At 33.9% G+C, this 13,079-nt stretch overlaps 1 protein-coding gene across 1 annotated transcript in view; it reads right to left on the minus strand.

Moving 5' to 3' along the window:
- The window catches only part of LOC125665464 (dynein heavy chain domain-containing protein 1-like), a 103,069-nt gene that overhangs the window by 27,093 nt on the left and 62,897 nt on the right, over positions 1 to 13,079 (minus strand). Inside the window, exons 62-72 of the mRNA XM_056152183.1 lie at positions 11,637 to 11,825; positions 11,342 to 11,457; positions 10,439 to 10,712; positions 9,564 to 9,704; positions 9,379 to 9,444; positions 8,138 to 8,173; positions 7,354 to 7,455; positions 4,676 to 4,827; positions 3,741 to 3,834; positions 2,633 to 2,775; positions 1,418 to 1,513 (exon numbers count right to left, since the gene is read on the minus strand). Coding sequence (XP_056008158.1) covers positions 1,418 to 1,513; positions 2,633 to 2,775; positions 3,741 to 3,834; positions 4,676 to 4,827; positions 7,354 to 7,455; positions 8,138 to 8,173; positions 9,379 to 9,444; positions 9,564 to 9,704; positions 10,439 to 10,712; positions 11,342 to 11,457; positions 11,637 to 11,825 — 1,409 coding nt within the window. The remainder of the gene's footprint in view (positions 1 to 1,417; positions 1,514 to 2,632; positions 2,776 to 3,740; positions 3,835 to 4,675; positions 4,828 to 7,353; positions 7,456 to 8,137; positions 8,174 to 9,378; positions 9,445 to 9,563; positions 9,705 to 10,438; positions 10,713 to 11,341; positions 11,458 to 11,636; positions 11,826 to 13,079) is intronic.

A 13,079-nucleotide genomic window follows, 5' to 3' on the forward strand; every position in this document is an offset into this window, starting at 1 on the left:
TGTATTGTGTAATTAGAGAACATAATAAAATCGATGTTTTGTTATTTTTTAAATACGAATGTTGAATACGAACCGGAACGAGTTATTGAGAGAAATTTACATGAACGCATTGTTCTAAAGTTGAACAAAATGGCGGTCCAAACGAATGCAGAAAAAGCAACGTTTATCAAAACATCCTTATGTATCCTACACCGAAATAAAGAAAAGGGATAAGAACATGAAGAATTACGGACATTAAAGATAAGATGTAAATAAAACAAAGTATCATAGTCTTTTAAACAAAGAAACAGTAAAGATATATTCACACACCCCTTCAAGGAGTACCAACGGACGATATACAATTTCCAAATGATATTTTTAACGGATTTAACTGGGAACGTTTATTACGTTGCCCCCGGTATTACGTTATTTTATCGTGACAAAATGGAAAATGTAATAACGGGGTTCCACTGTAGTATCAAGAAATTCATAATTTTTGTCCCCCCATCCCAAATTAAATGAAGCTCGATCCACATCATTTTCGATGAAAATTGACCATGTAGATTACCACAAAAATTAAAAGAAAAATCCCCATAAGTTAACATCACACACTGAACCTTTCTTTTAAAGGTTTCAACCCTACTCTAAGGGCCTCAAAAATACCTTTTAGTATCAAAATTAACCTTGTAGATTACCATAAAAATTAAAAGAAAAATCCCCATAAGTTAACTGAAGCTTGGTAGATAGCCATAGGTCACTTGTGTGACTTCATTGATCTAAAAAGTCTGAGTAACATTATGCCCCAGAGAGTGGCCAAATTCAACAAAGTACATTTGACCTTGATGTATGACCATGAACTTATCTATCACATAGCTCTTACCTTGACCTTTCAGTTCATTTAAAGTATGAAGTCTCTATCATAACTAGTTCAAAAGCTATGATCAAGGTTAACAGACAAGACAATGAGACACACAGACAAAAAAACAATATACATCTCTGATCTATGATCTCAGAGTACATTAAAAAATAGTTTACATCACTATAACATCATAAAATGTAGAAAAAATATTTTTTGAAAATTGACTTAAAAACATGAATGTTCTTAATTTCTTTTGGCTGAAAATCATGATTTAAGATAATTTCTGAAAATATTTTTTTTGGTTTAGTCAACTGAACTTGCGTGTGGTAGTTTGGGTGTAAAATCTGGTCATTCATACCTGGTTGAAATACGCAATTTCCAAGTTGCTGATATCTCAGAAGTTGTGTATTCTTTGAACATTTCATTGCATTTCTGATCAATGAACTAGTAATTTCTTTCCAGCATAAACATGGGTTATCACGGGACAAACTTACATTACATGTCTAAACTGAGGAGGAATTGACTTGTAACACATGGAAGGGAGGTGAGAATTTCTATCTGGAGCCGTAGTAACCTTACCTTACAGTGAGCTATGTAGGCTGCTAGACGGGCCAGGGTAGCTCGCCCGGTCGAGTAACTCATCCCTAACAAAATGGCATGCCCTCCTTGTATTGCCTGAAAAACAATTACACTGTACTCGAAAAGTGTTCCTAATATTATATTTTACAATGAGAATTAATTGTTAATAAAAGGTAGAAACAGCTGAAATTTGTTTAAAGATAGAAATGACGCATGGGCCTTTAATGGTTATCTCTCTGTACTTCACAAAGTGAAAGTAAAACTAAAAGTGTTGCTTGTTGTTTTGTGAAGGACCTCCCCAAGATCCTGGAGACATTGTTTTACTGTAACCGAGCCTCATAATGGTTGTTTGTTTTACGTCCCGTCAATGATTTCTCATTCATACTGAGATGTCATGGGGGCCGCCATTTTACTGTGAATGAGCCTTGTGATAATTGATTGTTTTATGTCTTAGATTTGATGCGGCCATGGCATGAGCGGGGTTCCAACTCACAAGCTCTCGGAAGCAAATGCTTTAACCACTGAGCTACCGTAATAATTGATACATCATTCAGAACTATGTTTCCACTCATTATCACTGACCATTAGATATTTTCTACATGAACCCCACTGGGCCTTTAAGTCCAGCAGTATTCCCACAGGAACGTCTCCCTAAAACTTACAATGGTGTGAACTCCCCTCCCTCATATACATTGGTGACCATTTTTAATATTTATGTAGCTTTTACCTGATGTGCCCTTTTCACACTTTACTTTTCGTATGATAGAATTAAATCATCATCTAATCGTAGCATTAATAGCAATGGTTTTGGATCACTAAAATTGAATTAATTACACTAATATTTCATACCATTATGGGAAATTAGCATTATCTTTTATAGTTGTCGTTAGCAATAAACTGTTTTTAGGTGTACCAATATTAATCAGAGTCTGCCTTGTGCCTATAACAATCTCATGTTATTTCTTTATTGCATAAAGGTAAGGAAAAAATATCTCTGTTGTTTGTATTATGGAGCAATTAAAGCAACAGCGGAACAAAATTATTTGTACAATTAACGAAGCCTAATACACCTCCAACTGTTTAATTACTATAAATTATTTGTACGATTAACAAAGCCTTATATCTCCAGCCTCTGGATTTGTTTTTGTCAGTGGAGTAATTGACAAGGGATTTTCGAAACAGACAGAATTATATCATTAAGAGTGAAATCGTTACCAAAACTCGACTGAGTCTGGCTGCATGTCGGACAGCGTCCGAGAAGAAGACCAGGTCCATCTTCTGGGAGGTTCCCTCATTATACACTGACAGACAGGTAGACAGCGCTTCACTCAGATTGTCCTCTGTCCCCTCCACATAGCCTGGAGATGAATTAAAACAACAATCAGTCATACTGGTGGATACAAAATTCCTTCTCAAGAAAGATAAAGATGTTGAACCTTTCAACCTGAACAAGGAAATCAAGAGACTATACGTGTGCATAAATCAAATCACTATCATACTAACTTGTAACTGTTGTAATTAACTGTGTTCATTACAACTAGTAAGTTTTATATCAGACCTATTCTCATCAATATCACAAGCATCACATTAGCTGTTCATATTGACTTTGTTGCCACCATTATCTTCAAAGTCTTTTGTGCCATTAAATTTTTTGCAATACAGGATTACTATCTGGATAAAAAGTTTCCGACTTTTTAGCCAGTGACATTAACACTATTGGTTTAGGTTCTTGTCACACGAGCCGGCTATAAGCATGCAACCTTGATGTCACACGAGCTGGCTATAAGCATGCAACCTTGATGTCACACGAGCTGGCTATAAGCATGCAACCTTCATGTCACACAAGCCGGCTATAAGCATGCAACCTTCATGTCACAAATGTACATTACTAACTACAACCAAGACAAAACTTTCAACCTTCATTTTACCAGTAAATGTACTAACATTAGTGCATTCACCAGTAATTGTACTAACATTACATTTATCAGAATAGATCTACTAACATTAATACATGTATCAGTAGATCTACTAACATTACTACATTTTACCAGTAGATCTACTAACATTAGTACATTCACAGATCTACTAACATTAGTACATTCACCAGTAGATCTACAAAATTTATTAGGGGATGTAATAACATTACTATTTTTGTAAGTAGATCTACTAACTTTATATATGCACTGATGTTAGTACATTTGTTGGTAGATATACTGATGTTAGACTAAGTACATTGTTACTAGATGTACTAATGTTAGACTAAGTATACTGTTACTAGATGTACTGATGTTAGACTAAGTACATTGTTACTAGATGTACTAACCTTTCTCCACTGGCAGTCCTTGTGTCTCGGTGTATGTTGTCATGAAGAATTTTGAGAATATGATGTCCATCAAGGAATCGTTGGAGCCCTTGATCTGAATACAGAGATTTTCATCATAAAAAAAAATATCTATAACTAACAAAATATCTATAACTAACAAAATATTTACAATTAACAAAATATCTATAACTAACAAAAGATCTATAACTAACAAAATATCTATAACTAACAAAAGATCTATAACTAACAAAATATCTATAACTAACAAAATATTTACAACTAACAAAATATCTATAATTAACAAAATATCTATAACTAACAAATTATCTATAATTAACAAAATATCTATAACTAACAAAATATCTATAATTAACAAAATATTTAATATCTATAACTAACAAAATATCTATAACTAACAAAATATCTACAACTAATAAAATATGTACAACTTACAAAATATCGACAACTAACAAAATATCTATAACTAACAAAATATCTATAATAACTAACAAAATATTTATAATTAACAAATTATCTATAACTAACAAAATATCTATAATTAACAAAATATTTATAATTAACAAAATATCTATAACTAACAAAATATCTATAATTAACAAAATATTTACAACTAACAAAATATCTATAACTGTTACCAACAAAATATCTTTAACTAACAAAATATCTATAATTAACAAAATATCTATTACTAACAAAATATCTATAATTAACAAAACATCTATAACTAACAAAATATCTACAACTAATAAAATATTTACACTTACAAAATATCTACAACTAACAAAATATCTATAAAACTATCTATAACTGACAAAATATTTATAACTGTCTGCAAGTAACAAAATATTCATCATCAACAAATCATTTATAATTGTATTTCAAATGAAGAGTAGTCTATACAGTACGAAACTTACTTCATCCAGATTCATCAGGGGTCCAAAGTATGCCTCGTGTTCCCAATCAGCCAGGAGGCCGGCCTTAAATGTCACCGTCTTCATCTTCAGATTGCCGTGACTACCGCGGTTCTTCAGGTTAGGCGTGGAGGAAGACTTCCCAAGGGCACTAGCTGTTAATCACACAATGAACGAGTCAATGCTACGACAAGATGTACGCAGGTACGATATTCAAAACAGGATTTAAAAAAAAAATTTGAGTGTGAAAAAACTGTTCTGCAGTAAATATGATCAAACTCTTCCACAGTAAATATGACCAAATATGACCAAACTATTCTGCAGTAAATATGACCAAACTATTCTGCAGTAAATATGACCAAGCTATTCTGCTATAAATATGACCTTTGTCCTTGACAACCTTCACCTTAACCTGAATGTAAGCAATGACATTGACCTTTCAGTTTATACAATATGGAAACTGTCTTGCATATAGTTCAAGAAAGTTTTGACTGAGAGATAAAAGATGTGCAAGATAGACATCTAAAAAAACAACCCCTATCTGCAGATCTTTGATATCAGGACACAAAAATCATATATCATTAATGGATAGATTGAAGATGTCAATTATAAATTTCAATGATATGTAATTTCAGAGCAGACTAGTCATTTTTACTAGCTCAAACAATGCAGATTATAAATTCTACATAACAGGAACATGTTCACTGGAAGGATCGAATCTGTTCCTTCTAACGACGGTGAAAACAGGGAGCAGAAATTAATCTCGCATCACGGAGACCTAACACACTTAGTCTGATCAAAATTCCTCAGAAACAAAAAATAAAGATATTTGTAATAGACTTCGACGGAAATTTAAAATTTTGCCTGAAGAAGAATTGCAACTTAAAGTAAAATTGTAAAGAATGAAATTAGCATCCCCCCCACCCCTGTGACACACGAACAACTGACTGACAGAATGTCTGTCTAATGCCTTAATTTTTGATTTGGAATTAATGCCATTCTTCAGTTTAAAATATTGTGAAAATGTGTAATTTCTCCTTAATCTAGAGTCTTCCCAACAAATACTAAATACAGAAATCAAGTGTCTACCTAGCCAGAGGAAAACGAATACTAAATACAGAAATCAAGTGTCTATACCTAGCCAGAGGAAAACAAATACTAAATACAGAAATCAAGTGTCTATACCTAGCCTGAGGAAAACAAATACTAAATACAAAAATCAAGTGTCTGTACCTAGACAGACACAGGCGATTCTCGATAACTCGAAGTTCAAGGGACCTTGATAAAACTCTGAGTGATAGAGATCGAGTTCAAGAGATCGTAGGTTAAATTAGATTCGGAAATTAAAGGTCCGACCATTATGCTTAAGATTTTATATTAAACAGAATGTAACTTACAATATTCTGAGATTGTTTTTACACATTGTCCTTCATATTTTTAAGGTAATTGACAACACTGAATATTTTATCTTGCATAGAAAAAAAAAGATTTTTAAAGTTTGTGTATTTTGCTCTTTTCTCATGTTTAGACAGACGTATATACATGTATATATATATATATATATATATATATATATATATATATATGGATATAACTACTAGACAAATTTCTCATATATGACAGAGTTTTTCACAATCACTGACATAATCGTCACAATTTCCAGTTGCTTTACACAAAGCACTAATTCTTATAAATAATGGTGTTTCCTTGGCTTGCCTCTAAATGATATTCTCAAAATTACTGTCAAGTCCAAACAAGTCATAAATTTTATCTATAGTTGAATTCTATAACTAAAACAAAGCACAGGTGGAGGATTAAATTGACCAAATAAACAATTAAATATCCACCCCACATGGAAACGCAAGGGGGGGGGGTGTCATCAGCTATGTAAACATCTAATTAACATGGCCAAGCTAGCCCCAGGCATTCACCATTATCCAGGTAAGGTCCTAGTGGAAATAATGATATGTTTGGGTGATGGTGTGTAAATACTATCAATACTGCGAGAGATCGAAAGTGAAAAACAATGAAATATGTTTTACAGGACCAAATTTCACTTTGGGAGATCGAGAACATCAAAAGCTAGATCGAACGTTCAAGAGATCGAGAATAAATTTGCTTATTTACTTGGAAAAAAAAACCCCGGGACCATGATTTCTCTTCAAGAGATCAAAATTTCAAAAGATCGAAGTTCGAGCCATCGAGAATCACCCATATTTAGAATTCTACATTTTTTTCTGAAGATTTTCTTTTAAGCTGGAAAGATTAGATGAGGAGTGATCTGAACAGGAAACACAGAAGAAAATGATGCTAGTCAGAGAAATGTCCTACAATTGTTTTATGTGATTGCAATGAAATCACCAGAGCTATATGAACGAGTTAGCCCATTCGCATGCAAGGTATAAAACACAATCTGGAAATATAACACAATAGGGAATTATGGGATATATGTTAATCATGTGATTAGGGACATCTTATTTAATATTCATTAACTGGCAACTCTTCCTTCATGCATCTTTATCAGCAAATGATATCATTCTAAAATATGTTTTATCAATGCTTTCAAGCTTACATTGTAGTTTTTGACATGGAATAAACATGCTTAACTTTTATATACTATTTTCATAACAAAACATGTTGATCTCCTTTTATTGTGGTAGGGGGCGGGGCATGGGTGTTACCTTCACTGTCAGACCGTAGGGATTCCTGGTGCTGTGCCAGTCGAGCTGGTGTTAAAGTCGAGGTGTCCAATTCACTGGTAGTGTCACTTTTAGAACTGGAGGCTGTGCAAGGGGGACAACTCTCTGGTTAAACAGATTAATAACACACGGAGGATGAAAAGGGTGCATTCTAGAGAAAACAGCTACTCACAATTAACAAGGTGGTCATAGGTTTGTAAATGTGCTAATTTTGGTATAAAATGTTAATTAGTCTATTCTTTGCTTGTACTAATTTCTTATCCTATAAATTAGTTTGTTACAAAAGTAGTGAAATCAAATCGAAGTCGATATTAATGAAAAGCTGATTTTTTGCGTTGACATTAGTTTATTTAATTTCATGAAGGGATAAAAGTTTAGAACAGGGAGATCAGCTGAACATGCTTTAGAAACTAACAAAGGAATTTCTAAAATACTGTGCTTCCGTCCATTTTCCTGGGCATCAAATTTGGTGGATTCATCTGTAAATAGTCTTAATACTAATTTTTAAAAAATATATATATATATGCACTGTAAACTGCATTCAATATTCCTCCAAAGTTTGTATTTCATGGTCATTTGATTTCATTGTCGTAATTGCTCAACCACGAAAACAACAAAAATCGGTATTCAATGAAAAATGACGAAAGCACAGTACAAAGACAGAAAATGAACATCAATGTATATTACAGTATTCTAGCCAGAGCATGCAGATCTAAAACTACTGGGAGATTTTGATTCTAGAGGGGTGGATCTAACTGCCACCTACCTTTACTTTTGCCACTGGACACTTTTACTGAGGCTACTGAGTGAAGAATTAAGTGTTAATAACATAATCTTTAAAAAAAGGTGATATCTGCAGAAAAATGGCCACTGAGAATACAAACAATTTTAATTCATTATGAATATAATTCATTTTATCCGATAATTGCATGTACAATATGACAAGGTGAAGACAACGAACAGTGATCAAACTCATAACTCCTTAAAAGAATACAAAATTAAGGGTAGGGTAAACATGGACCCCTGGACATACAATGTACAAGGTGTTTTAAAACTGCAGGGAATGAAAATCACCTTGCTGTAAGCATGAATTCATACATATTCGCTGTAACCGTGATTTTCAAAAAAGAGGCAGGGTACCTTTCTCAATTGGGTACTTTATACAATGTATTATTTTCATTGACAGTATAGTTTTAGTTTTATCTATTTCAAATTATCAACAGCTACATCACCTCACAGGAACCAGTAATTTTTGTCTGTAATAATATTTATAGTAGGGGTCTATACCATACCACCCCCCAAATAAGGGGTAATAATAAATTTTATTAGGGGGTGGTATGATATAGGCTCCTTCTATTATCATCACAAACAAAATTACCAGTTCCTGTGATCAATTCAAACAACTTAGACAGGGAATAGTAAAACGTGGCCATTTTTCCAGTGCAAATTCAAATATTAGAAAATCTTCTAACAAAAACCACTAAAAAGTGAAAATATGTGAAAAGTTTGAATGTACTAAATATCATAAAACATATTGTAAATTGCTTAGTGTTGGATTATCTGCTAAAAGTGTAAGACTAAAAGAAATATGAAAATATTTATAAATGAAAAAATGTGTCAATTTCAAGTATCTATATAGTTAAAGTGAAATTTTTTTTTTATGAAATCCATGCATGAAGCAGTACAGAATAAATTACAGTCAATAAATGGTGTGACATACATTTATAACATTCAACTGTAATGTACAATATTCTCCATTTTCTACGTGCATCTTTTTAAATCGTAAAGTGATTTACTCCATTTGCAATATTACTCACTACATGTAGACAGATTGGTATGCAATGAAGGGATGGGTTTCAAAGAAAATTTCCACATTACTTATAATTATGGCTATGAAGTATATACAGATCTTTTTACAGAAACATTTTAACAACATAAATTTGATAATGACAAACTGCGAGATTTTCACTGGACAGATATGAGGAGAAATTCCACAGAAACTCTTACCCGTTAGACCAGAGGATTCACTGGCTTGTGGATGTGGCCCCGTTCTATTCTGGCCACTCGACAACTCTGAAAAACAATATGGAATATGAAGATAAAACCCAAAATCAAAATCTCCTATTTTCATGGACACCACTTTGTGAAATATAGAATTGCTAGCTTTATTGACAGACGGAGCCAGGACTGACCTATTGGAGTTTCGTATTCAGTCTCTGTGGTGGTGGTTTCTACTTCACTCTCGTCAGATGATTCCTCAGAAACCTCGCTCTCGTACTCACTCGAGATTCCCTCCGTCTCAGTCTGACGAGTTACCTCAGAGCCTACAGTCACTGAAATCAATTCAATCTTATTAGCATTAATTTGTTTGAAACATATAAGTCAGGGTTCGACAACGTTAGTCCAGTAGCCCGAGGCTAGTAAATTTTGCACCGCACTATCAGAATATTAGTTACGAGTAGTCTGGTGGACTACTGAAAAAATAAAAACCTAATCGAATGGACTAATGTCTGATCTTGAACGCAGCCGCATCAATTCTGCCCTTAGAAAAATATAGCTCATAACACTGCAATTGAAGCATACAATGAGTTTATTAGGTCATTTCGCAACAGAAATGCATGACTTTGCTTTAGACTTTGAAAATTTTCCATGGTAGGCCCTCCAGACCCCCCACCACCATATGGGGGAAAGCCCCATCCCACCCTGCCCCATCCCCTTGTTGCTTTGATACTCGGCCTAAGATTCTGGATAGATAATGTTTCATCAATATGCCCCCCCCCCCCTCCTCCCTTCAAGCATGATAGAGTATACTTGAGATTCATCAATTTTTATAGTGACAAATTTTATGTTCTGAGAAAAAATCAATAATCTTGATTTTATGGTTGAATAAAGGAATTGTCTCCCTTTGTTAATTTTCTCCTGTCTGTAAAGAATAGCTCATCCATAAGATCATGATGTAAACATCGGAAATGAGATCCCACAAAAAAATAAGTGCTTTCACAATAGCTCACTTAATCCATTACATTTAGGTGCATGCCATTACATCCCTGTTAGATCCACGTCATACCTTTTCCTGTATCAGCTGACTCTCTGAACGGGAGGGGCGTTTCCCCATACTGCGATTTCTGCCCTTGTGGAGTCTCTACGCTGACGGACTTGAAGCCCTGCGGAGTCTCCGTGCTGACTGATTTCTGCCCCGTCTCCTCGCTCTCAGACTTGGCATCAGTAGAATCCGTAACATCCATCTCTGTCTCTTTGACGTCTTCCTCCTTCGCTGGATCTTCATCCGATTCGTCAGGTGTCGGAGGATGAGGGGACAATGTTGTGGGGGTCATCCGACCCTAAAATTAGAATTTAGACTACCATCAAATATCAATACAATCAAACATGGTTACAGCAAACACTCTTATAAACTAACCTGCTAATGCAATGTTTGCTTTCTTCCTCTCCCATTTAAAAACCAAGGAAAGACATTTTATTTGTATTTTTGTTTTGTAAATAAATACTTTCAAGTACGTGAAAAATAGATATCATTGACCTGTAGGTAAGTTATCTAAACGTAACAGCTGAAAATCACCTGACCTTGACCTCTCTTCATATTTGGGAATGATTTCCATATTTGGACGATGGTAAAGGGACCATGAAAGACAAACTCTAAACCCATGAAATAAACCATCGTATTATTTATTATTCTAAATTCATATGAAAGGTAAAAAATAAATCAGAAAACATAAATTTAAACAATGCTGCGAAATAGCTAGGTCACGAAGTTCGTACTGGAATATGTGCATATTCATACACGGCACTATAAAACCGGATCTCACTAGACTGAACAAGAATGTGTCTTCATATACAGTGGAGCCTTGTTAATCCGGACACTTTGGTTCCACTGTAGTTGCAAATGACAAGCAATAGAAATGAAGCAGGATAGATTACACAGAGTGAATGTGAATGTTACTACACAACTTACAGTTTGAGAGTAGGTTTCCTCTGAGATAGCTGCCATTTCTGTTTTGGGATCATCTCTGGGCATACAGAAATATTTAGTCACCACCTCCTCCAGAATACGACCATACCAGGCCACATCTGTACAACAGAATAATGCACCAGTCATTTCAATCAAACATATTTCTTTCCTCGTTTTTTTTTTTTAATTTCAGAATATTAAACAACTCATCAGAATGTTCTCAACAAGCTCTAAATCTGATGAGGAAAAATTCAAATTTGGTATTTTTTAATGGAAATAATACTGTTTTAAAACTAACCGTCTTCAGAAATCAATCGGTCTGCAAATGTTCTTGTGACCTCATGGCACCACAGCTGACCTATGACCTTCATCATCGGGGCAGACTGTCCTACTTCAGCCGTTGGTCCCATGCTAGACACGCTTACAGTCCGAGATTTGGAATCCCATGAGGCCTGGCGAGACATATGAATGCTGTTTCTGCTGCCTCCTTCAGCACAAAGTAAAAATTGAATTAAGGTAGTACTCTACATCGATCATAATGGCTGACTTCCTTTTAAAACATGGATGAAAATATAAATATCAGCAATATTTGTCTATTCATTTAAAAAATCATTGCCTAGCTGAGTAGCTCAGTAAGTTAGCACGTCGACTGCTGAACTGCAGATGATCACGGGTTCGAGTCCAGCAGGGGTTTTATATTTTTTTTCGGATTGCTTTCTACTAAAACTGCATTTTTTTTTTTTTATAAATAAAGTAAATTTGAAAGTTTTAAATTTCAAAATATTGGTGTACTTATCCTCCACTTTTCATCCATATCAAATTTCTCTGGTGTAGCATACCTCCTTAAAACAAAATAAGAGGTTTGCGAGGTCTGACCCGCATATCGTAAATTTCACAATTTGATAGAGTATATCATGCTCATGATGATTGCAAATAATTTTGTTACTTTCTTTGTTTTATTTTTGTCTGTTTGTTCAGAGTAAAACAATTTCAAAAAAATTTACTGCATTGAAAATTTTTGATGTAAGTGCAATCTTACTGATGTTATATATACTGATAATACACACACTCTCACTGATGTTATATATATACTGATAATACACACAATCTCACTGATGTTATATATACTGATAATACACACACTCTCACTGATGTTATATATACTGATAATACACACACTCTCACTGATGTTATATATATTGATAATACACACAATCTCACTGATGTTATATATATTGATAATACACACAATCTCACTGATGTTATATATAATGATGATACACACACTCTCACTGGTGTTATATATATACTGATAATACACACAATCTCACTGATGTTATATATACTGATAATACACACAATCTCACTGATGTTATATATACTGATAATACACACACACTCACTGATGTTATATATATTGATAATACACACACTCTCACTGATGTTATATATACTGATAATACACACAATCTCACTGATGTTACAGTGGAACCCCGTTATTACGTTTTCCATTTTGTCACGATAAAATAACGTAATACCGGGGTCAACGTAATAAACGTTCCCAGTGAAATCCGTTAAAATTATCATTTGGAAATTGTATATCGTCCGTTGGTACTCCGTGAAGGGGTGTGTGAATATATCTTTACTGTTTCTTTGTTTAAAAGAATATGATACTTTGTTTTATTTACATCTTATCATTAATGTCCGTAATTCTTCATGTTCTTATCCCTTTTCTTTATTT

Source organism: Ostrea edulis, chromosome 10 (genome assembly GCF_947568905.1).
Source record: "Ostrea edulis chromosome 10, xbOstEdul1.1, whole genome shotgun sequence".
Lineage (NCBI taxonomy): Eukaryota > Metazoa > Mollusca > Bivalvia > Ostreida > Ostreidae > Ostrea > Ostrea edulis.